Source organism: Pleurodeles waltl, chromosome 8, assembly GCF_031143425.1.
Source record: "Pleurodeles waltl isolate 20211129_DDA chromosome 8, aPleWal1.hap1.20221129, whole genome shotgun sequence".
NCBI classification, from domain to species: domain Eukaryota; kingdom Metazoa; phylum Chordata; class Amphibia; order Caudata; family Salamandridae; genus Pleurodeles; species Pleurodeles waltl.
Genome location: NC_090447.1, coordinates 608,945,954 through 608,968,174, shown reverse-complemented (window position 1 = coordinate 608,968,174; position 22,221 = coordinate 608,945,954). Strand labels below are relative to the sequence as shown.

Sequence of the window (22,221 nt, the reverse complement as noted above, 5' to 3'; positions counted from 1 at the left end):
TCAATTAAGGACTTGGAAAACAGATTACCATTATTTAATAATGAAAGTAACCTACTACATAGCGGCAAAGTTTCCAGTTTGTACATGTGTGGCATTTCCAAGTTTTCAGAGTGTTTATGTGTGATATTTCATGTCTTGGGTGTGACACTTTGAGCTACATTTCATCATGAGCCAAACAAGGCATTTGATCCTTATATAGAGACTATTTTGTTGAAGGTGTTGTTAAAAAGGGTTGTGACAGCTTGGAACAGTTGACATGTACAGTGCCATATCAGCTTCTGATCAGCCATGGTCCACAAGGGATCCAGAAGTCAAATCCGGGGAGTTCGGGGAGAGGGGGTTCTGCTGCATCTGTCTTTCTAGAATCAGACATAGGAGGAGAGCATATGGGCAATGCAGGACAGACGAGCTTGACAACTTAGCTCCCTGCATCAGTGAATGAACAAATAGACTTACACACAGAATTCCTGTGGTATTGCCTTTGTCATATGTAGGAACTAAGGGGGATTGAGTCAGATCCGGAAGCTTTTATTGAGCCGGGCTCGTACCAACCTCAGTGAAATATGCTGAAATTGTTGTGCAGGGGGTACATATTGCACTGCCTTAACTTTGCTTTGTATTCGGAGAAGGAACCTGCAAAGTATGAGGGTGGTTTTCCTATTTTCACTTCGCGATGTGCCCAACACAAATACCTTATTCAGGAGGCTATTAGCCTTCCTTTTGTTCGAGTTTCATCCTGGCTGGGGTACATCAACATCCTAACACCTTGCTGTCAATGCCATTTAGAGCTTGTTGGCAGTTTGCAAGTGCTTAAGAGACTAACTATGATTTGGAGGCCATTTTTAGGGTCAATCACAAAGCACCCTGTCCCTGTTGTTTTCCCTCTATGGGCTTGTAACCACGCCCATGTCCTGCCCATCAGTTTGGTTGGTTTGTGGGCTTGCCTTTTACAATTCGCTTGATTTCATTAGTGAAAGGCATGCATACGTCATGCCTTTTCAGATGTTTAGCCTACCTGGAACGCACCGACCAACTACTGAAAACATACAGGGCTCCATGTTTTCCGTATAGTTTCTGGACTACTTTTTCTCTTTATTTCGTAGGCAGCGCGTTCTTGCTGGGCAGTAGTCCAGCGCTTTGCATGACGTTGACTCTGTTACATGGATAATTGCACTTTTTCCGATTACGTGGATAACTGCACTTTTGCCGGTTAAATGGATAATTGTTTTTTTGCCGATACGTTTCACTGCAAGCGCACTTCTGTTTCCTTTTGTGTGTTTGCTTTGCGCTCATGGCTGCTGTCAGCTCGCTTATGTGAAACTGTTTTACTCTTCAGTTTATGTGGCAAGAAAAGTCCAGTTAGGAGTTCACAACGCTAATAGCTTTAACTCGAGTAAAAATGAGACCCATTGCATTGCAAATGCTTGTTTACATTGTTGCAGCCCTGTATGCAAGACGTATGCCTTCATTGTAAGAATGTCAGATGTATCTGTTTGTAGGAGTAATTATACTAATAACCATTATATGTTAAGAGTGCTTGGTCTGGAGAAACACAAAGTCAGGATTGAAACTGTAACACAGTGATTCATGGTTTTCTGTACTAAGAAGTCTTTATTTCTACCCAAAGGAATCCTTTTGTAGCAGACTTTGAATAACTAAAGATTGGTCAAAAATAAACAATAAGATTTTAAACCCATGCCTTTTAGTGGGCACACAGCTCCTGTATGTCACTTCTTTGCTCTTTGTGCTACATTAGAATGGCTGTAATGCCGAAAGCAGCAAGCTATTGAGCTACCTACATAAAATACAAATCTGTGATCTGCATGTTACACTTTAGGGAACTGCAAACTGAGTATAGTGCTGTGAGCCAGATTATTTTCACCAGACACATTATTTCATGATTAAAATAACATGAAGTGAACCGTTAGTAATAGCAACCCTGCTTAAAGTCTACCCGCCAACCCCTATAGGTTTGGTTATCTGAAAGTAATCCCATTCCTCTTTATAAGCATTCACTTAAAGTAAAAACATTTTTCAAAAGCTGCAATTTGTGCTGTAGCTACTCCCACCATTTGCATTTATAACACTTTATCCACAAAGACAATCTGCACAGCAGTGGGCAGTGCAACATAAGGAGTATCATGTTGGACCATCCCAGGTTATCACAGTCTACCCTCGAAATGGCTATATGAGTCCTAAACCCCCTACGGATGGAAGCCTATTTTGCTGAAAAAAGTTCTCTTAATTTGATTTCACAAGGGACATAGTCCACCAGGAAACACGCCCAAAAACGGATTAGGCACGCCCATTTTACCATTTTTGTAAATACAAGCGTTGGTAATAAGAGGAAACAAATCGTTAACCATGTATCTCTCAGCACTGTTGGCACTTTGCAATACAGTACAAACGTGAGCGTCTTTTAGTAAAATAGCACAGTTCTCAAGACATTCAGAATAGACAATAAAATTAAACTCTAAATAACATTTGCTCCATGAAAAGTGCACTGCATCCGTACCAATAGAAAATTACCCATCATATATTTTTGTGTAGGCAGTTGTGAGATCCCTGCATCCCTTTCATGATTCTGCGGAATGTTACCTCGAATTTTGTTTAATTATTACATAGACAAAGCCTTCTGGTTTGCAACAAAGCAATGCCTATGAGGAAAACCAAGCATGAGTAGAACAAAAAGGTTTATGTTAACTCTCTTGGAAAGAAGAGAGGCTACCTATGGTAGTCTCAGTGTGTTGCTGTATCCTGCAGATCGTAACCATTCTTCATGCCCCAGCAACACACCAGGTTCGTGATCCTGGTCAGTCACTCCTGGTTAGTAGGTTTTGGCCATTTACCCCTCCCGCTCTGAGTACTGATAGTTTAAGGGTAGACGGGTAAAAGGGAGGGAGGCTTTTGGCTTCAGCCATCAGTCATGTTTGTGTCAGTGCCTTAGCCATGGAAAACTGTGCCTCCTAGCCTAGCATTCAGAACCCGTGGGCCTTGTTCCAGTCAGCAAGGTATAGAAGGAAGATGCACTGGGTTGTCAGCTTCATCAGGTTAACTTTGGGCCATTGGGACCGCTTCTTTTCGAGGTTTTACAGGCATTTCCCTGTACGCCTTTCATCGGGATATAAATGGAAATCTCAAGTCAGTAGTGATGGTGTTCTGCTTCCGTTTAGTGGAGAACTTCGGTAAATTTCGGTTTCAACTGAAAAACATATATTTCCGACCTGTGAGCCGCATTAATAAGCTGAAACTAAAAACTGGAGTCCCTACTCGTATCAGATAAGAGTAGAGTTGTGTCATTCGGGGCATTCCGAAATATGCATGCTTTGAATCATATAGGGGTGATCAGAGTTGCTCCCTGTGTTTCTGGTGTGGGAAAAGCATTTCTTAGGGTTTCCTGTCCTTGAAACCTGTGCGTCTCTTTTGAATATAGGTAGAGGGACCCTGGTTGTACTGTGTTCAGCTGAGTGTGACATAAAACGGCTTTTTTAGGCTTTTAAATAGCAAAGCGCACCTTTAACAGCATTCATATAAAGAGTATACATATAAAACATGGGCGCGCAGGCGACGCTGAGGGGGGTTCAGTTTATGTTGGGGGATGATAGCAGAGACAAGCTCAGTACTGAGTTACAGTAAGTCACACAGACCACGGTTGGTGGCCTCCATTATGACTGGAGGCCTAAACCCCTGCATTATGCATGTCTGCGAGAGTAGAGGGTTTGAGTTGTTTCATAACTTACTCTGTGGCCTAGGGTACTGCTGTCATTGGCATGGTACAAGTACTGTCCTACTTCAGTGCTCTGCTAGGAGAAGCACATGAGCACGGGAATTATTATACTAATTCAAGGCTGCAAGGAGCAGGAGGGGCCTGTTTGCTCCATGGCAATGTTTAGTGAGGGCTTAGCAAGACTTAGAACATGAGCATATGACAATCATGGCTTTGCTCGAAGACTTGAGCAACACAAAAGGATGATGGACGGAGTGCTAAACAATGCAAACACTCACCCCCAGTCACAGATCTGAGTTTAATCCATCGTTCTTTTGCTCACTATGCCACCCCAGTTTGGACCCAGCCATATGCAAATCAGTCTTAACCCTGTTCCTCATGGGAACAGTCCAACCCGAACTCCCAAGCCAGGTCCTCACTGGACTGGAAACAAGCATCCTGGGACTGGTTTCAGGGTTTCACCTTTCATCTGCCAGGCTAGCTTGAATACAGTGAGCAAGGGACCCACGTTTGGGCATACCCTTCCCACTTAGGGCAACTTTAGCAACACAAAAGGATGATGGACGGAGTGCTGAACAATGCAAACACTCACCCCCAGTCACAGAACTGGGTTTAATCCATTGTTCTTTTGCTCACTATGCCACCCCAGTTTAGACCCAGCTATATGCAAATCAGTCTTGACCCTGTTCCTCATGGGAACAGTCCAGCCCGAACTGCCAAGCCAGGTCCTCACTGGACCGGAAACAAGCATCCTGGGACCGGTTTCAGGGTTTCACCCTTCATCAGTCCAGCCCGAAGTGCCGAGCCAGGTCCTCACTGGGCCGGAAACAAGCATCCTGGGACCGGTTTGAAGACTGCCTGTAGCCTGCCACCTTCAGTTTAGCAGCCATTGTCACTGACTGTATATGAAGACAGGATGCATGCCCTTGCAGGGTGAAATACTGCAGGGCATAGCTCAATGCCCTTCTTTAGTTCTGCTCCTGTGCCAGTTCTGCCAAGCGCCGCCCAAAGTGTGACAATTTCTGTCATTGTGGTGAAAATTTTCAAAAATGCTTTAGTGTAATACAAGATATGTGGCACTTGGCAGGGCTGCCACGACATAATCATTATATGGCTCTAGATCACCCAAAAATGTGTGGGTTGCAGTTGCTACCTTTTGCTATGCCCACAGCATTGGATTACTTAAAATTTCAATTCTGCTTAATTTTATTACTTTTCCAGGGACGTAACTTCAGCGGAGGTGTTTGGGGTGTTATAAATAATAATAAATGTGTTTTCTAGTAAATGGTTGGGTAGAAGTGCTTTCAGCCGGGTGTGGTGACTTGTCTGCCGGATTTCAATTTATATTTTTGAATGCGCAGAAGAACATGCACACGCACTTTCTTTCTTCTCACTGTCCTGAAGTTTAAGAAAAGGTTGGTTGTTTTATAAAATATTGCATTTTAAGTTTTAAGTACCCATAACAATCCACACTGCTCTTCCTGTCCACTGCTCCTCCCTCATTCTCCGCTTTTCCTTCACGTATTTTCCTATAATATACCAGGATGATTGTTCAGAAAATCTGAAGCCCCATGCCCCCCAAAATCTCACTGACCAAGCTATGCCCCTGTACTTTTCAAACATGTTATTTAGTGCTTTGATTTATTTTTTTAAATGCAAGTCTATGAGTGCAAGGTTGGCATGGGTTGCCCTACATTCAAAGGCTGCAGATCCACAGCAACTTAGCCCTCTGAATGTGATAGAGTATTCTAGTTGCAGATTCCTTACCTTAGAATTTCCCCCAGGCGTCGGTCTCGATCTGGAATATTTTTCTGAGCAGTACCTCTGCGCGCTCTTAGGTGGTGTCTGTCGGTCCTGCGTCCATCATAGACGTCGTGCACTCTGGAAATTATACTGTGGGACCGATCTAGGCACCACTTGGTGCTCTGACGTCAGTTCTTATCTTTCCGCGCCAGCCAAGCGCAGATCCAAAGAAGAGCTATCTCACAGTCACTTTTTGACTGATCTTTTTTGACGCTTTGTCAAAGATTTTTGTGTGTTTACACTCTTGGTGCATTGAGGATGTCATCACGCAAGGCCGGGTTCAAGCACTGCAATGTTCATGATAAGCCTTCACCTCATGTGCTTGTGGTGTTTGGACCATGACTATAAGTTGTGCTCCGAGTGCGGGGCCATGAATCTGCAATCTTTGAGGGAGTGGTCCCTTAAACTTCTTGTGGCCCTGCACTCAGCTCTGCGTCGCTTCTGATCTCGTTAGAGTGGAAGGTCCAGAGAACGGTTGTGTAGCACCATTCTTCGTCGTCCCACTCCAAGTCCTCAGAAATGTTGAGTAAGTCAAGGCACAAAAAGAAGTTGAAGAAAAACAAACATTCTTTAACTTCAACCCGTCCATCAGCTGACGCGTCAGGGAAGAGGAACATCGTTGTTCCAGGCCTCCATCCTTGGAGCCTTCTTCTGCATCGGCTAAATTCCTCCCTAAGTTTTCAGGAGCTGGAGTGACCCCCCTGCCCAACTCCGCAAGTCCTATGAGGCCATGCACCTCATATTCGGGCAGTCTGACTCTGCTGCAGTGTCGCTGAGCCCTGCAAAGTCGGTAAGGGCCCCCTCAGGTTCCGTGCAGGTGACTTCGGCCTCTGCTCTGGGGGGCACCCATGGATCCGTTCCTGGATCCAAACAGGTGTGGGCTGTTCCAGTTCGACCTTCCCCCACAATGGTTCTGATGTGAATGCTCCTGAAGCCAACAGTGCCTACCGGTCGGCATCGACCCCATCCTCATTGCCTACGTAGAGCCAGACTGGTTTCGTGTGACACCAATTCCGACTTCGACGCCGACCTTGCTCCCTAGGTCGGATCTTGACCCTTAATCTATTGGGTTGGGGTACTGTGAGGATTGGGAGGGGTCACTGGACCCTTTGGAATACCAGCTTGAAGATCCCATGGACTGGTGGATGGACCTAGGTGAGGCTAGGGATCTGGACACTTGCCCTGACACTGGAATGCTTTCTTCCCCTACCGTGGCTATGGAGGAGGATGCGTCCTACTCCAGAGTGGTACGGAGAGCTGCAGAGGTCCTGGGCCTCGAGCTGCCTTTGGAGGCAGTCAGGACTAACCTCCTCACAGAGATGCTTCAACCTGGGGCTTGCACTTCTGAACCCCTTTTGCCCTATGAAGCCCTCACTGATGTCCTGGGGGAAACCTGGTCCAAACCCAACACAGGGGCTCCTGTGAACAAGACAAGCGCCCGCCACCATAGACCAGCTACAAATGACCAAGTGTTCCTGATGCAACACCCGAACCCTGAGAACTTCGTTATTGAAGTCTCCACATCCCCAGGTGCACTCCCTTCCGCACGCCCGGATAGGGAATCCAAGAGGCTGGATCAGCTTGGAAAGAAGATGTTTTCTTCCTCTGTCCTGGCATTGTGGTCAGTGAACACTGCATGCCCTTTGGGCCGTTACACCCATACCTTATGGGACTCGGTTGCCCAAGTGCTGTCACAGGTCCTAGAGGAGGGCCTGGCCATTCTCTCTCAAGCTGTTGCTGACGGGAGAGACGCAGCTAAGTTCACAATACAATGTGGGCTGGGTACGACTGACTCACCAGGCATATCGGTTACATCGACAGTGGCCTTAAGGCACCACACTTCATTGAGGATGTCTGGCTTTTCCGTGGGTGTCCAATCCACTCTTTTGGGCATGCCCTTTGATGGCACCTGTCTCTTCAGAGACAAAGAAGACTCTGCCTCAACCACTTTAAGGAGTCCCAGATGTTGGCCAGGTCCTTGGACCTCGCAGCTGCCTCCTCACCCCCCACAGTCTGCTTTTCGCCTCTTTTGTGGCTACGGAAAGGGCATCCCACCACATTAGTTTCCCTCCAGCCACCATGCTGTGCATTCTGCCCAGCCTCTGCATGTCCAAAATCGTGGGATCCAACGTCCTCGTGGATCAGGGAGCCAGCGGTCTAGCCAGTCCACTCCTCCGTCTGCAGCCTCCAAACCTTCCTAGTCTGACGCTTCCCCATCAGGGACCAGGCGAAAGCAGGATTCGCCATCACCTGCCCGGCTCGCAGCCCATCACGTCAGATAGATGGGTTTTTCAAATCATCCAAAGGGGCTACAACCTCCCCTTCAAGATTAGTCCTCCATCCATGCCACCATCCTTTGATCGGATGACGGAGGATCACTTGGCACTTCTCCACATGGAGGTTATGTTTCAGTTGGCCAAGGGAGCCATAGATACAGTCCCTGTGCCAGAAGTAGGTTGTGGTTGTTATCACTGCTTCTTTATGGTGCCTAAAAAGGACAAGGGCCTCCGCCCTATCCCAGACCCCAGTCCCTCAATCTCTTCCTCAGGACAGAGAAGTTAAAAGTGCTCACTCTGGCTTAGGTTCTATCTGCCCTGTACACAGAAGACTGGATAGTAGCGTTGGACTTGCAGAACACCTATTTCCATATTCCTGTCCTGTCTGCCCAGAGATGTTACTTGCGGTTCATGGTAGGCTATGAGTATTTGCAGTTTACCATGCTCCTTTTTGGCCTTACCACATCCCTCAGGTGTACACCAAAGTGATGGCAGTGGTCGCAGCTCATCTGCGCAGGTCAGGGGTTTCAGTCTTCCCTTACCTTGACAACTGGCTGTTGAAGGTGTGCTCACCTCCAGACTACAGCCTACAGCGGACCTTCTGCATTCGCTGAGGTTTACTATAAACGTGCCAAAGTCACACCTGATTCCTTATCAGGCCCTCCCCTTCATCAGAGCTGTTGTGGACACAGTGCAATTTTGGGCCTATCCTTCCGATTGGTGAGTCCAGGATATTCAGGCTGTGGAACCGATGTTTCAGCCTCTAACCTGTATTTCAGTGAGAATGACTCAGGGACTGCTGGGCCTCATGGCCTCTTTCATCCTGTTAGTGACGCATGTCAGATGGCATATGCAGGCTCAGCAGTGGTACCTGAAGTTCCAGTGTGCGCCGCATCAGGGGAACCTCTCCGACATGGTCCGGATCTCGGATGGAACTGCGCAAGATCTGCAGTGGTGGCTTTTAAACCACGATTGGGTCGGAGGCAGATCCTTTCACTTCCCCAACCATACCTGACAGTAGTGAGAGATGCGTCACTCCTGAGATGGCGTGGCCTCATGGGAGAGGAGGATATCAGAGGTGTCTGGTCTCCAGCAGAGTGCGAGCTCCACATCAGTCTTTTGGAGCTCAGGGCGATCAGACTGGCTTCAAAAGCATTTCCTACCCTTCTCAAAGGGAAAGTAGTGCAAGTGTTCACAGACAACACCACTGCCATGTGGTATTCCAAAAAACAAGGCGGGTGGGGTTGTGAACTGTGTCAAGAGGCTCTGCACCTCCAGACATGGCTGGAAAATCAGGGCATTTACCTGGTGGTTCAAGACCTAGTGGGCTCTCTTAATGCCAGAGTGGCGAACTCAGCCGACCGTGCCTTGTCGATCACGAATGGCGTCTCCATCCGGAGGTGGCACAAGGTCTTTTTCAGCAGTGGAGGAAGCCTGCTGTTTGCCTCCGTAGAGAATGCACAATCCCAGCAGTACTGTGGGTTGGAGTTTCCAAGGCGCGGTCGCTCAGCAATCCTTTTTTCTCAAGTGGAGCTCAGGCCTCCTGTACGCCTTACCGCCCATACCACTTCTGCCCAGAGTTCTCAAGAAGATCAAGAATGATAGGGCCCAAGTGATCCTTGTGGCACCAGAATGGGCACAAAGAGTCTGGTATCCCGACCTATTGAGCCTGGCCATGGATCCTCCAATCAGACTGCCCTTTTTGGAGGATCGTCTGTTGCAGCAGCAGGGGAGGGTTCTCCACCCAAACCTGTGCAGTTTCCGCCTTCTTGCGTGGAGACTGAGCAGCAGCAGTTGACAGCTTTTGACCTTCCGTCCAAAATCTGTAACATTATCTTGGCAGCCAGGCACCAATCCACCAAAACGGTATACACCTGTTGATGAACCAGACTTGTTGCATGGACAAGTCTTTTGACCGCCTTTCTGCCCCTCTTACCAAGGTTCTTTTGTTTATACGTTCTTTGGCCCATCAGGGCTCTGCTTTGGGCACCCTCAAAGGTTATTTGTCTTCTATCTCTGCTTTTCTGAGATTACCTGACAAACCCTCCTTGTTTAAATCTCCTATTGTCAATTGATTCCTAAAAGGTCTTATGCATTTGTTTCGTCCATCACCATTCATAATGCCCCAATGGGATTCGAATCTGGTTCTTACTTTCTTAATGTGCGCTCCTTTTGAGCCGCTCCATAACTGTCCTCTGAGGCTTCTGACGTTAAAAACAGCCTTCCTTGAGGCCATTATATCTGTCCGCAGGATGAGTGAGCTGCAGGCATTGCCATCTAAGCCACCCCACCTTTCCATCTATCCTGACAAAGTGGTGCTTCTCACCAGGGCTTTCTTCTTCCCAAAAGTGGTCACGCCCTTTCATGTAGAACAGTCCATCACCTTGCCTAATTTTTACGCACCCCTCATCCTTCTAATGGAAGGGGAGAGACTCCACTGCCTGGACACAAAAAGATCATTGGCGTTCTACCTTCATCAAAGAGTTCTGGGTGGATGGCCAATTCTTTGTAGGATATGTGGGTGCAAAGAAAGGTAGGGCAGTGCAGAAGAGAACCATCTCTAGATGGGGTGTTCTCTGAAATAATATGTGCTACGCATTGGCTAAAAGACAGCCCCCACAAGGTTTGCACGCTCGTTCTGCCATAGCAACGGCTGCAACCACTGTGTTAGCAGGCAGAGTTCCAGTCCTGGACATGTCAGGCAGCAACGTGGGCATCACTGCACATGTTTACCAAACACTACTGCTTAGACAGTCAGGTATGGAGGGATGGATACTTTATCTGTCAGTCTTGCAGGACTTCCTAGTATGATCTTGGTTTGCAGACCCTCCTTCGGGGAATGGTATTGGTTGGGTATCTATCCTAAGGTAAAGAATCTGCAAATAGAAGTCTCTATCAGATGAACAAGTTACTTACCTTTGGTAACACTTCATCTAGTAGAGACATATTCTAGTTTCAGTTTCCCTACCAACCCACCCATCCTCCCTGTTCCACAAACTGATTTCTAGGGACAGGGACTTCCCTTCCAGTACCCTAGTTGTGACGTACCAGTGGTCAGTGTTCTTCATGGCTCCTCGCTTCTGGCCTGGAAAGTTGTGAAAAGAAACTGACGTCAGCGCACTGGGGTGGTGCCCATATAGGTCCTGCAGTGTCATATCTGCCACGCACAAAACCCACAACGGACGCGGAGCTGACTGACACCATCTAATGGCGTGCAGGGGTACTGCTCAAGAAAAATCTTTGAATCCAGACTGACGCTGGGAGAAAATTCTAAGGTAAGGAATCTGCGGCTAGAATATGTCTCTACCAGATAAGGCATTACTGAAAGTAAGTAACTTGTTTGTTAGGAGGGTTAAGACGCCAGGCAGTAACCTGTATTACTTCTAAGTCCAACTTCAATACGAAATGCATGAGGTGCTGCAGATAACAACAATCCCCAGGCTATACATGGAAAAGCTCCCACATGCCCTTGGATACAAGCTGCTTCATATTATTTCCTCATACATTTAATTTGTTATTCAATTTTCTTATAGCATATACTACTCATATATGACTCAAGATGTTAAAGCTTCCTGAGACACCTAAGTCTAACATTCCATTGAGCATGGTATTGAGAGGACTATGGCCTCTATTGCATAGTATGAGATTGCTATAGTATATGGATTTAAAATTAAGATGTTGGGTTATTTGTTCCCAAGTAATACGTTAATTGTGACTGTTAGGTGGATAGGCGAAGTCCGCTTTACACTTCCTTTTGAGTCTCTGAGAACCCAGCTGCTTCAGTAAATAGCGACAGATGGTGAATACAGGTCATTAATATCCGGTATTTATACTATAGGTGAATCCAAGTAATTAATATCTGGTTTTATTGTTTAATAGCCTCGGATTGGTACACCACACCAATACCAGCTAAAGATACACTATATATGAACCTGAATGTTACTCTGCGTCATTAACTATGAACTAAGGCATGTTGATTTGCATTAGTGTCGGTCTCCATGAGCATTAGGTAGAGACTGATCAGTGTGAGATATTAACTTGAGTTAAATCACATATAAGATAAGTCTTAATTAAGGATTCCAGTTCACCATTATGTTGTACTGTACTGATGAGACATTTACACCTGCTGTGGTCACATCCTTCAATTGCACGGTTCTTGAAGAAGGCACTAGCAGAAGTTAATTATGTTTTAAATATTATTCCGTGCCCTTCTGTACCCCTTTACGTATGTAGGAGGTTTATTTACACCGATTGCAGGCTTTGTTTGCAGATTTGTCCTTTCTTTTTGCCAAACATCCTTTCTGGTTAAGTGGTTACAGCCCTTCCTACCTCTGGATTAGAGACGTAGGGTCTCATAACGAGGTAACTGGATTTTGGTTTGGTAACTCCATCCACTCTTATACTCCCATTCCCTCTAACACCCGTTCCCCCACCCCGCCCCTAAATGTAGAGGAAATAAGTGGATGCATGTTATTCCTCATTTCTCCCGGTATACCATCAGAAGTCTGCGGCTGCTGTCAGAAAGTGCTGCCTCCAGGTGAAAAGCAACAGTTCTGCTGAATAACCACAAATCTTGTAATTCCAGCAAGAGCTGGGAACTCCTGTAACCGACCACTATAAGGAAATACAGGAAATGCTCAGGGGCACGTCTGTTCGCCAATAAAAAAAAACAAGAGATTACTAGTAAGATTTCAGGAGTTACTTTGCACTTAAATACATTTGAGTATGAAAAATCCGTGCTGCCAGACCTATTGATTGTAAATGTATACTTACATGATGTGATATAAAATCTTATGGCTTAGCCATACGTCGTGTGAGGAGTTGTCATATTCCTATATGTATGTTTAGATATCTCTTTGCTCATAACAACTCTTTTTCGCTAAGAGCAAACTAATCAGGTGCTAAAAAATGTTGCTATATGACTTATTTCTTTAGTTTTTCTATGATGTTTTTGACAGCGTATGCAGTTGTACCCACATGTGCAGAAACTTACTGTTTTTGTAAGTGCACAATTGGGAACATTTTACAATCTTAATGAGGTGTGAAAATTTTACTTGCAGCTCTTGAAAAAGTCTGATAGGGGAGAGGAGTCATCCACAGAAAAAGCAGATGAGAAGGAAGAATCCGAAATGGACGATTTTAAATGGGAAAAACCTCCGGCATCTGCATCCCTAAAATCCAGACAATCAGAAAGTTGTGTTAAAGATCTCCAAGAAAAGTAAGTCCAATTGAAATGCAACTTTTAAGATTTTACTAACATTTGTTTTCCCACACTGTATTTTATATTTGTTACCTTTAATACAAGCCCGCTCTAGCATATGTTTCCATATAATATTACTTTCAAGGAGGGCATTGAAGAGCAAGTAAAATATCTTTATTGTTCATTCATTGAACTGACAAAACTTGCCAGGTGATATGAGACCTCCATACACTCTTCTTCAAAAATATGCATTTCGCACTAGCAATTTTTCTTTATCAATATGGAAAGAAACAGAGAAGCTTTTTTTATATCACGGATGCATTTGTGAAGTTGTATTTTTTCTAGTAGACCTTGTAGTCTAATGAGATATGAAGATAAATATGTTCTGTCCTTCACCACACAGGATGTAAATAAAAAATGTACTTTCCTGCTTTAATCTGATTTTCCAGGTTTTCATTAAAAGCCATATATTTTAAGATGTGTGACCCCTTGACTGCCCTATTGGTGTGTGTGTGTACGTTTGTTTGTTTGTGTTAGGTAATAATGGCAGTTAAAACATTCAATGTTAAATAAAAAACACTGAAATTTGCAAGTTATAGATATCTGCGCTAACTATAACTTGTGCCACAACATGGTGCACTGCTTATGGCCTAGATATTACATTACTAATGACATGTTCAATTACATCATTGATGACATCTCATTGTCGACATCACACAATACTGTTGTTGAATTTACTGTACAAAGCAGTGCAGCCTTGAAATATGTAAATAACTACACATCAGTACAGAACAATGTAAAGTGTACATCACATAAATAAATGTGCTGATATAAGATATTTATACAGTATGGCTAAAGAAAATCTAATATCTACACCACAGCGCAGCCCGAACTATAGCCACTGGGAGTTATAGCTAGCACAGTTCCCATAGGAAACGGCCCAACAGATTTACACCAACTATGACAGAAAGTAAGATCTTGGTCCCAAAACCATGCTTTTTGTGATTTTGTGCTATTCCGTTCAGTAGTTTTAGAGAAATTAAGGTTTAAAGAATATAGCTATTTCACGCCAAGGCGCTAACAGATCTGATTGACTGTCACCACATCCACGAAGGTGTAATGGCAGCAATTTTAAGACTCTGGACTCAATCCCCTGTCTTGAAAATACAGTAAAAAAGCATAAGGGGACAGGGTAGGGATACCCTGCCCCCTAGGCCTGATTGGGGGTTGGGGATCTCAGAGGGCCCCCCCTCTCCAGTCCCCAGGGACCCAATCCCCCAGGGAGAGTTTAAAGATTTGTGGAAGGGGGCATGCAACTCTCCTCCGCAAGCTTCATTGAGGCCCTGGGACTGCATCCTGTGCTATGTGCTTGAAATGGAGGGGACGGCTGTGAGATCCCCCCCTTCGAGGCATGGTATGGCCCTGGGAGCCCATTGCCCATTGACGGTACCCCAAAGACCCCATCCCTGGGACACTGTAGTTTTCCAGCCCATCAAAACATGGAAAAACACTTACTCTCCCACTTGGCAGGAGCAGAATAGCTCTTGGGGGTAGGGAAACATAGAATTCATCCCGCCCAGCAGGAGCACAGACAGTAGCTGCTCCTCCTAGGTGGTTAATGCTGTGAGATGACCATTTTGCACCAGGGCACCCCATGTTGAAAAACAAGAAAAGTGTCAAGCTCCTGCACTGTCACATAGAATAGGGCCACTTGATGGGAGCCAGTGAGGCAGCGGGGTCCCTGGGACTCCCAACCAACCCCCAATGAAACTAATTCTGTGGAGTGTCCCTGGTGGGCACTGGGGAAGCCCAGTGATCTAAATAAATAAGAGTGTTGATGTCTCCTGCACAGAACCATCAAATGGGGCCTCTTGCAGGGAATTTAGCAGGTCAGCAGGGGCCTTGTGGCTCCTCCTACGGCCCCAACAGAAATGAAAGCTGTGGGTGTCCTGGGAGGGACATCCATAATGCCCTTCATGGACTGATTTAAATATATTTTTCTGCTGGTGGTGCCCTCAGTCTGGCGCAGGAACACTACCACTATGTATTTTTACGTGTTTTGGGGGCTGCAGGGTGTCATTAGCCCCCCACAAATACTTAAAAAATAGCCTTCTGTTTTCAGGAATCTATAGAATACGACAACAGGAAAAGTAATTGGTGTTTTTGAGTATTACCAGAGCTAGAGATTTTGCTCTTCAGCTCGGGAATGTATGGTATCCCCTGGGTTTGCTTTTATGACTGCAATATGTGTCTTAAAGAATGTAAAAAAAGACTTAATTTTTTTTTATTTTAAATTGTTATTGAAATGTTTTAAGACAAAAGCAATAGGCATGCTTTTTAGATATTGAGAATAAAGTACATCAAAGAACCCTAGATATTCACTGAAAAAAACAAAGGTTTAAAGTGGTGTTAAAGTTAGATGAAAATGCAATTAAAATATACCATTTTAAACTTAAAAAACACTGAAATTCACAAGTTGTAGTTAGTTCAAATAACTATAACTGGTGCCATAAAGTAACTATACCTCACCACCACGCCATGCACAGCCAATTACCTCCCATGTTACATCACTCATGACATGCTCCATGACCAATTGATAACATCACTGGAACATCTGAAATGACATAATTGATGACGACATTGATTGGTGAAGACGCAAGTTATAGTTACTTTAGGGAACCAGTTATTGTTATTTGAGATAACTATAACTGATGAATTTGTGTTTTTTTTTAGTTTAAAATGGTATGTTTTAACTGACATGTCCACCTAGCTATAATGTCACTTTAACCTTTGTTTTTTTTTCAGTGAATATATATTTATGGCAGTCGCCTGTAGGTAGTTATATTCAGGACCTAGTTTCCAGAAAACTAGTTTGTCACTCACTTCAGCTGCTGTTGGGAAAGTTTCAGGGTGAGTCATTAAGCGGGGCCGAGAAAAAGGGGGGCCCAAAAACACATTTTCCCTATTCAATTTCCCATAGGGATTTTAGAAGCAACTACAGTCCAAACCACTGAACCGAATTACTCCAAATTTGGCAGAAAGCTAGATCGTGGTCCAGGAAGAGTTCCTTTTGCAGTTTGGTGTACATTTTGGCAGTAGTTTTGGTGTTATTGAAGGAAAAAAGATGTACATCAAGAGACGTGGAGGGTCCGCGGATCCAAAAGATCTCAAACTGAGATCTGATTGGTTGCCTCTGTACGTATGGTGCTTGGGACCCTGCCTGGGGTAAAAAAAATATTTGGACAAAATTTTGTCACACATCCTCTACAAAATGTTTAAAAAACACAGTTCCCTGCCCTCTCTTTTTATGCCCCTTGGATGGGCCAAGAGGCCCTAATGTCCCTGGGGAGCCCATCACCAGGGCCGGCTTCTGCAATGTCCCGAAGTGGCCACCCCTGAGACATACGGGCTTCAAACCTGTGTTGCTGTGTTGCTCTTGCTTGAATGGAGCAATTTCATCGGGTCTCAATAAGTGAGAGCACAAAAAAAATCTGCTCTGCAGCCCCTAACGAAGATATGGTATGTGCCCTGGGTGGGCACCAGGGCACCCACCCTTTGTTGTCTGGGCCTTGGGGAATAGGGCCCCCCAGGGTTGAAATCTACTGGGGATGGAGGCCAGGTGGCACCCTTGCCCTTTAGTAATTGACTGGGTCCGGGGGGGGGTCCCTGGTGCTGATATTGGCTCAGGGAGGGGAACCTCGTGGCCCCCTCCCCTTTAATAAACAGCCAGGCCCTGGGGTCCCAACTGCATGCCCCCACTTCCCCTTTAGTAATCAGCCAGGCCCCGGGAGGATCGGGTCCCCAGGGCCAAAATCGGCTCAGGGAGGGTGCTGAGGGCCCCCTTTAGTAATCAGCTAGGTCCTGGGGGATGGGGTTCCCGAGGCCAAAATTGGCCCAGGGAGGGGTGCTGTGTGCCCCTTCCCTGTTATATCTGTGCCCCAGGGAGTGGGATCCTCGGGGCTGCATGCCCTCCTGCACCATAAATATAAAGTATAAGTTGGGCCCTAGGGAATGGGTTCCCTAGGGCCAAAAGTAGCCCCCTCACCCTAGAAAATGTGCTGGCCCCCAGGGATGGGGTTCTCGGGTCTAAAAGCGGCCCGGGGAGGGAGTCCGCAGGTTGGCTGCATGCGGGGGGGGTGTCTGCCAGCCAACCCCCGCTGCGCATGGTGGCAAGGGGTGGGCTGCATGCAGGGGGTTGGCCACAGGGTCTGGCCACAGGTCAGGCCCTTCGGCCAACCCCACCACTGCCCCCTGCATTCGATCATGTGCAATGGCCATTCGATTAATGTATGGTAATGAAATTTTACCGTCCATTAAAAAAAAACCTAGAAATTCATTGAAAAAACAAAGGTTACAGGGACAATATAGTTTGGTTCAGATTTTACACACCCAAAACCATAGAAATTCAGCAGCTATAGTTGCACTTATCTCAAGAAACTATAACTTGTGCACTAAGGTAACTATAACGTATGCCCTCGACATGCACTCCTAATTACCCCACATATCACATCAGTCATCACATCTTCTATGACACCATTGATAATATTACTGCAACATTTACAATAAAATTATTGATGATAAAACTGTGTATGACAGATTCTTTGTTATTAGCAAAAAAAGGTATTGCTATGGAAACTAGGGACTAACTATAACTACCTACTGGCGACTGCCAGTATTTGTACAGCCATTTCCATAACTGTTGGAAACCATATTTGAGTCTTTCAAAAAGAATTGACAAGAACCAAAAGACATCTCTGTTTCCTCACCCGAACTAACACCCTCTGTATCATTGAAAAATGAGGGAATGCGTAACCGTTCATTGTTGATCAATCCTGAGTGAACGCATCTATTGCGACTGCACCCGGGTCTGGCCTCCAACTGACATAACTCTACAACTGATAAATTAGCCTTGAGGCAAACAGATCCACTTCCGAAGATCCTAAAAACATCTGATTCCTCCTGAACAAGTCTTCCTCCAGTTTCCAGTCCTTCCAACAATGCAACTCTTCTTGTACTTCCTCTGAAAGGATCACTGTATCTCCATACCACAGACCTCTCCTCAGACCTGAAGCCTTCAAACGCTGAAGAGCCTTGTAATGTAAGGGTCCCAGAAACACTGCTTAAATGGAAGAAGGCAACAGACCTATTACTCAAGCCCAATCTCTGACCTTCACATTCCTTTCTCTACATTAATTTGAACTCCTCTTTTAACTCTCGTACTTTCTTATCTGTTAATAGTAACTGACTTATTTCCTTATCTAACATAAATCCTAAAAATTCAAATCTTCTTGTTGGGACTAGAATGGATTTGGCTGTGTTTACTATGAAACCCAAATCCTGAAACAATTCCATCACCATCCTCAGCTGCCGTTGTAACTCTCAAACATCCTGATTCATTACCAGCGAATTGTCCAAGTAAACAATCAACCTTACTCATCTTTCTCTTAAATATCCCACAGTTGGTCTCACAACTTTTGCAAAATACCATGGGGCTGACGGTAACCAGAAGGGAAGGCAAAGAAGTTGATATAATCTTTTTTCCCTGTGGAATTGTAAACATTTCTGACTCTCCTTTGCCATTGGAACCGTGAAAAATGCATCTGTGAGATCCAATTGCACCATCCAATCCAAATCCTGAGGAACATCTTGTAGCAATTGTTTACCCTTCCATTTTGAAGTGATGGAATGATACAAACTGATTTAACTCCCTCAGGTTTATGAAAGGTCTCCAGCCCTTGTCTTTCTTTTCCACCAAGAATAAAGTGCTCACACTACCCTTTTCTGCTTCTTCTACTTCCACAATATCTTTTTTCTCTAACATACATGCTATTTCTTTCTGTACAATGCTTTCCAACTCTGTTTGAGCCACCAACTCTTTTGGCTCATGTCTTTGTAAAGGTTCTTGATCAAACTCTATACTGTAACCCTGTATTGTCTGAAAAATGCACACATCTTAGATGACCTTCTCCCATTCTTTCCTGAAAAACATCAATCTTCCTCCCACACTTGTTGGGATAAAAGTGAAAATAATCTTTGTACTCACCTTGTCCTTGAGTTTGGGTAGCACTCTCGTCCTTTCCCTTTGTGAAGGTAGAATTGAGTACCACTCTGGTTCCTAAATGAACAATATGCTTGGTTTCTTATATATATTGGGCTCTTCCATCTCGGTGCCCTCTCTGTCAGGCCCTGCCATAAAAGCTATTGTCATTAAAGACTGTCTACATTGAATACTGCGCCTTTCCCAGGCTAGTAAAGGTCTTGATATACTTAAAAAGGGACTTACCCATCCCTTCTCCAAACAGGATAACTCTTGCATTATCTGACATCTCTTCTTTGATAAATCACATAATTTTGGGTTAATGCGCATTAACACTGTTTTGCGCCATTCACCTATTAACTCGGCATTGGCATTCCTTAGGAAACATATTGCTCATTGACACCACCGTCGTAAAGCAATAATATCTAGATATGAGCCCTTCATGAGAGCATCCTCTATAGAGTCAAATATATTTGCCAAAGGTCCAAGTTTATCTAATACCTTGTCCTAGTACTGTTTCAAAGGTTTCTCAAATCCTTTCCTGGGATCTTTTCCCAATTTAAACAAATAAGTGATCAAATCATGATCCACATTAGGAGTAATTGTTACCTTTTCATCAATTACCGGTCAAGAGCATTCAGTCCTCATTACATTTCTCTTCTCTTTCACTAAAGGTTTTCGCAACCTTGACTTAATATAGTCTAACACATGCTTCAAGGGCCACCACTCCTTGCCTCTTGAATGACGTATGGCGTGCAGTCAAATAAATGCCCCCCAAATGGATCAACCACAGGACTGTCTTTTTTATTTTTTGTAATTTTTTTATGTATTTTTTTATTTGGGGTTTTACTGAAACCTCTTTTTCAACATCCAAATCATTTTTATATTCTAAATCTAGAATTTACTCATCTAAATCTGACTATCTGATAGAGAAAGGGTCGAAAAAAGACCTGCCAAAAAAGGCAGATGGTAGCTCAATTCCGGACCTGCTCTTAACCGTCTCAGAAGGAAAAGAACTGACGTACGCGTGCCGGGGTTGTGCCTTCATAGGCGATCGTGACTTCACAGACAGCTCCAACTACTCTGATGACGCCATGCGGAGCCGAACGACGCCACCCTATGGCGCGCACAGGGTATTGCTCAGCAAAAAATATTCCAGATTCGAAGGTGACGTCAGGGAATTCAAAGGTAAGGAATCTGCAGCTAGATAGAGTGTCTACCAGATAATGCATTACCGGAGGTAAGTAACTTGTTCTTCTACTGTGTGATCCCAAATCATCAACAGAATCACTTCTGTCTTCAGTGTGTAACTGACCTTTTTTTAATGCTACGTTGGACATCTTTTTTGTTTGAACCACTTTGGGTTACTCTCTTACTTTGCGTTTCATCCCTGTGCTTCCGTTTTTTTAAATACATTTTCCACCTGGACTCCTATTTAATTTGTCCTCATCTGCTAATGAATAATATTCTTCTTCAAATTTTCCTTTCTGTCTAGTCTGAGTCAATACCTGCTGTATAGTCTCCTTAACCGCCGACTGTAGTTCCTTATTTAGAATTTTCCTAATAATTTCATCTTGTGAAGTATTTTCCCCACTAGGCTCACTCATAATGGCAGCCTCGCATAAACGTATTTCATATTAAGAATAGCCAAGTAGGCAATGCCCTAAGTATATTATAACTGTTACTCTTTTTGATGCTCTGCTGTGATCGTTACGAACTGTCACCCGATCGCAAACCTCTACAACCGTTTCCATGGAAACAGGCTCTAACCCCATATTCCTAAAGAAACCCTCATTCCTGTTTAAACCGAGCCAATCTCCTTCCGAAAATACTTACTTACGTGGCACAGCATGCCTGGCGTCAAAAACGAGTTCTTTCGCTGTCAAAAAGAGGCCCGAAAGACTTGTTCCCTTGGAAATTATGACATTGTTTCTTAGGCTTGCTACACGCGTTTGCCCTCATGAAACAATAGAATGTGAGTGCAGGACTTGCACGCTCAGCAACAGTAATTTCCTTCTTTTCAAATTAAAAAATGGCCATAGAATTTTTGTTTCCCTACCTTAGTAATACTTTTCAACAAACGTCTCAAAAATATAAAATCTCTAAGATCTACACTTGAAAATTAGCAAATTTTAGAACAGTGAAACTCCTATTATACATTACCCATAAATTGGGTATGAAGAAACATCTATACAGTTTATCTCATAGTATATATCACCATAAAGATATCATTACACATATTTTAAACTAAATATAGTGCTTATCTGGTCAGAAGCAGCAAACAAAAGAGGGATTAAATGGTGGACAAGCTATGTTTATGTGACTACAAATTCTGTTCCATTGTGATGCGTGTGTATATTCTTTTGCAATCTTTTAAAGGTGCTGCTCAAAAGTAGTGAGTAAAAGGTTATGCATAATGCTAGCCTTCTGTCTTGACATAAAATCAAATATGCATCCTCTACAAGCATCACATAAGCAGATACCTCCTGTCTCCTCTCGCTAGTTCAGTGAGGATTGATGCATGCTCTATTAAGGTGCCACTTGCTGCAATATCAAGATATAGCCGTTAATCACATTCTCTCTCTCTGTGCTCAAACGGAATCATCGAATAATTTATGAAAATATTGTTCAGAGTTTTATCTCCAGTAAGGGCTCCTACCCCGGACTGGCACCTGAACATAGTTCTTTCTCCTCTCGTGAAGGATTCTTTCAAACGCATACACAGAGCAGACCTCAAGTTCCTCACATGGAAAGTTTCACTGCTCCTAACTCTGACTTCTACCAAAAGGGTAAGCGAGAAACAGACTTTTCCAACTCAAGAACCTTTCTTGCACTTCATGGGCGATCCTGTAATGCTCAGAATCAATCTAAGGTTTCTTCCCAAGGTTCATTTGGATTTTCAGCTCAACTAACCTATAATATTTAGAACTCTCTTCCCAAAATCCGACATCACCAGCAGAGAGATCTCTGCATACACCAGATATCAAAAAGTGTCTAAAATTCTATTTACATTGCACAAAACAAATTGGGAGGACTGACCAACTACTGTTGGTCTCATATGGACACACTCATAAGGGTGCCCTAGTCATAAAAGTAACCAACGCTCAATGGATCTCATCCATAGTTCAGTTCTGCCACTCAAAGGCTGGCACGCCACTGACATCTAAAACCAAGGCAC

The 22,221-nt window shown here is 44.3% G+C and overlaps 1 protein-coding gene across 4 annotated transcripts in view; it reads left to right on the top strand.

The window, feature by feature from the left end:
• The window catches only part of LOC138249130 (regulator of nonsense transcripts 3A-like), a 698,030-nt gene that overhangs the window by 553,606 nt on the left and 122,203 nt on the right, over nucleotides 1–22,221 (top strand). For all 4 annotated transcript variants that reach the window (XM_069203154.1, XM_069203153.1, XM_069203149.1 and 1 more), the window contains one exon: nucleotides 12,867–13,024. In XM_069203154.1, the coding sequence (XP_069059255.1) occupies nucleotides 12,867–13,024 (158 nt within the window). The remainder of the gene's footprint in view (nucleotides 1–12,866; nucleotides 13,025–22,221) is intronic.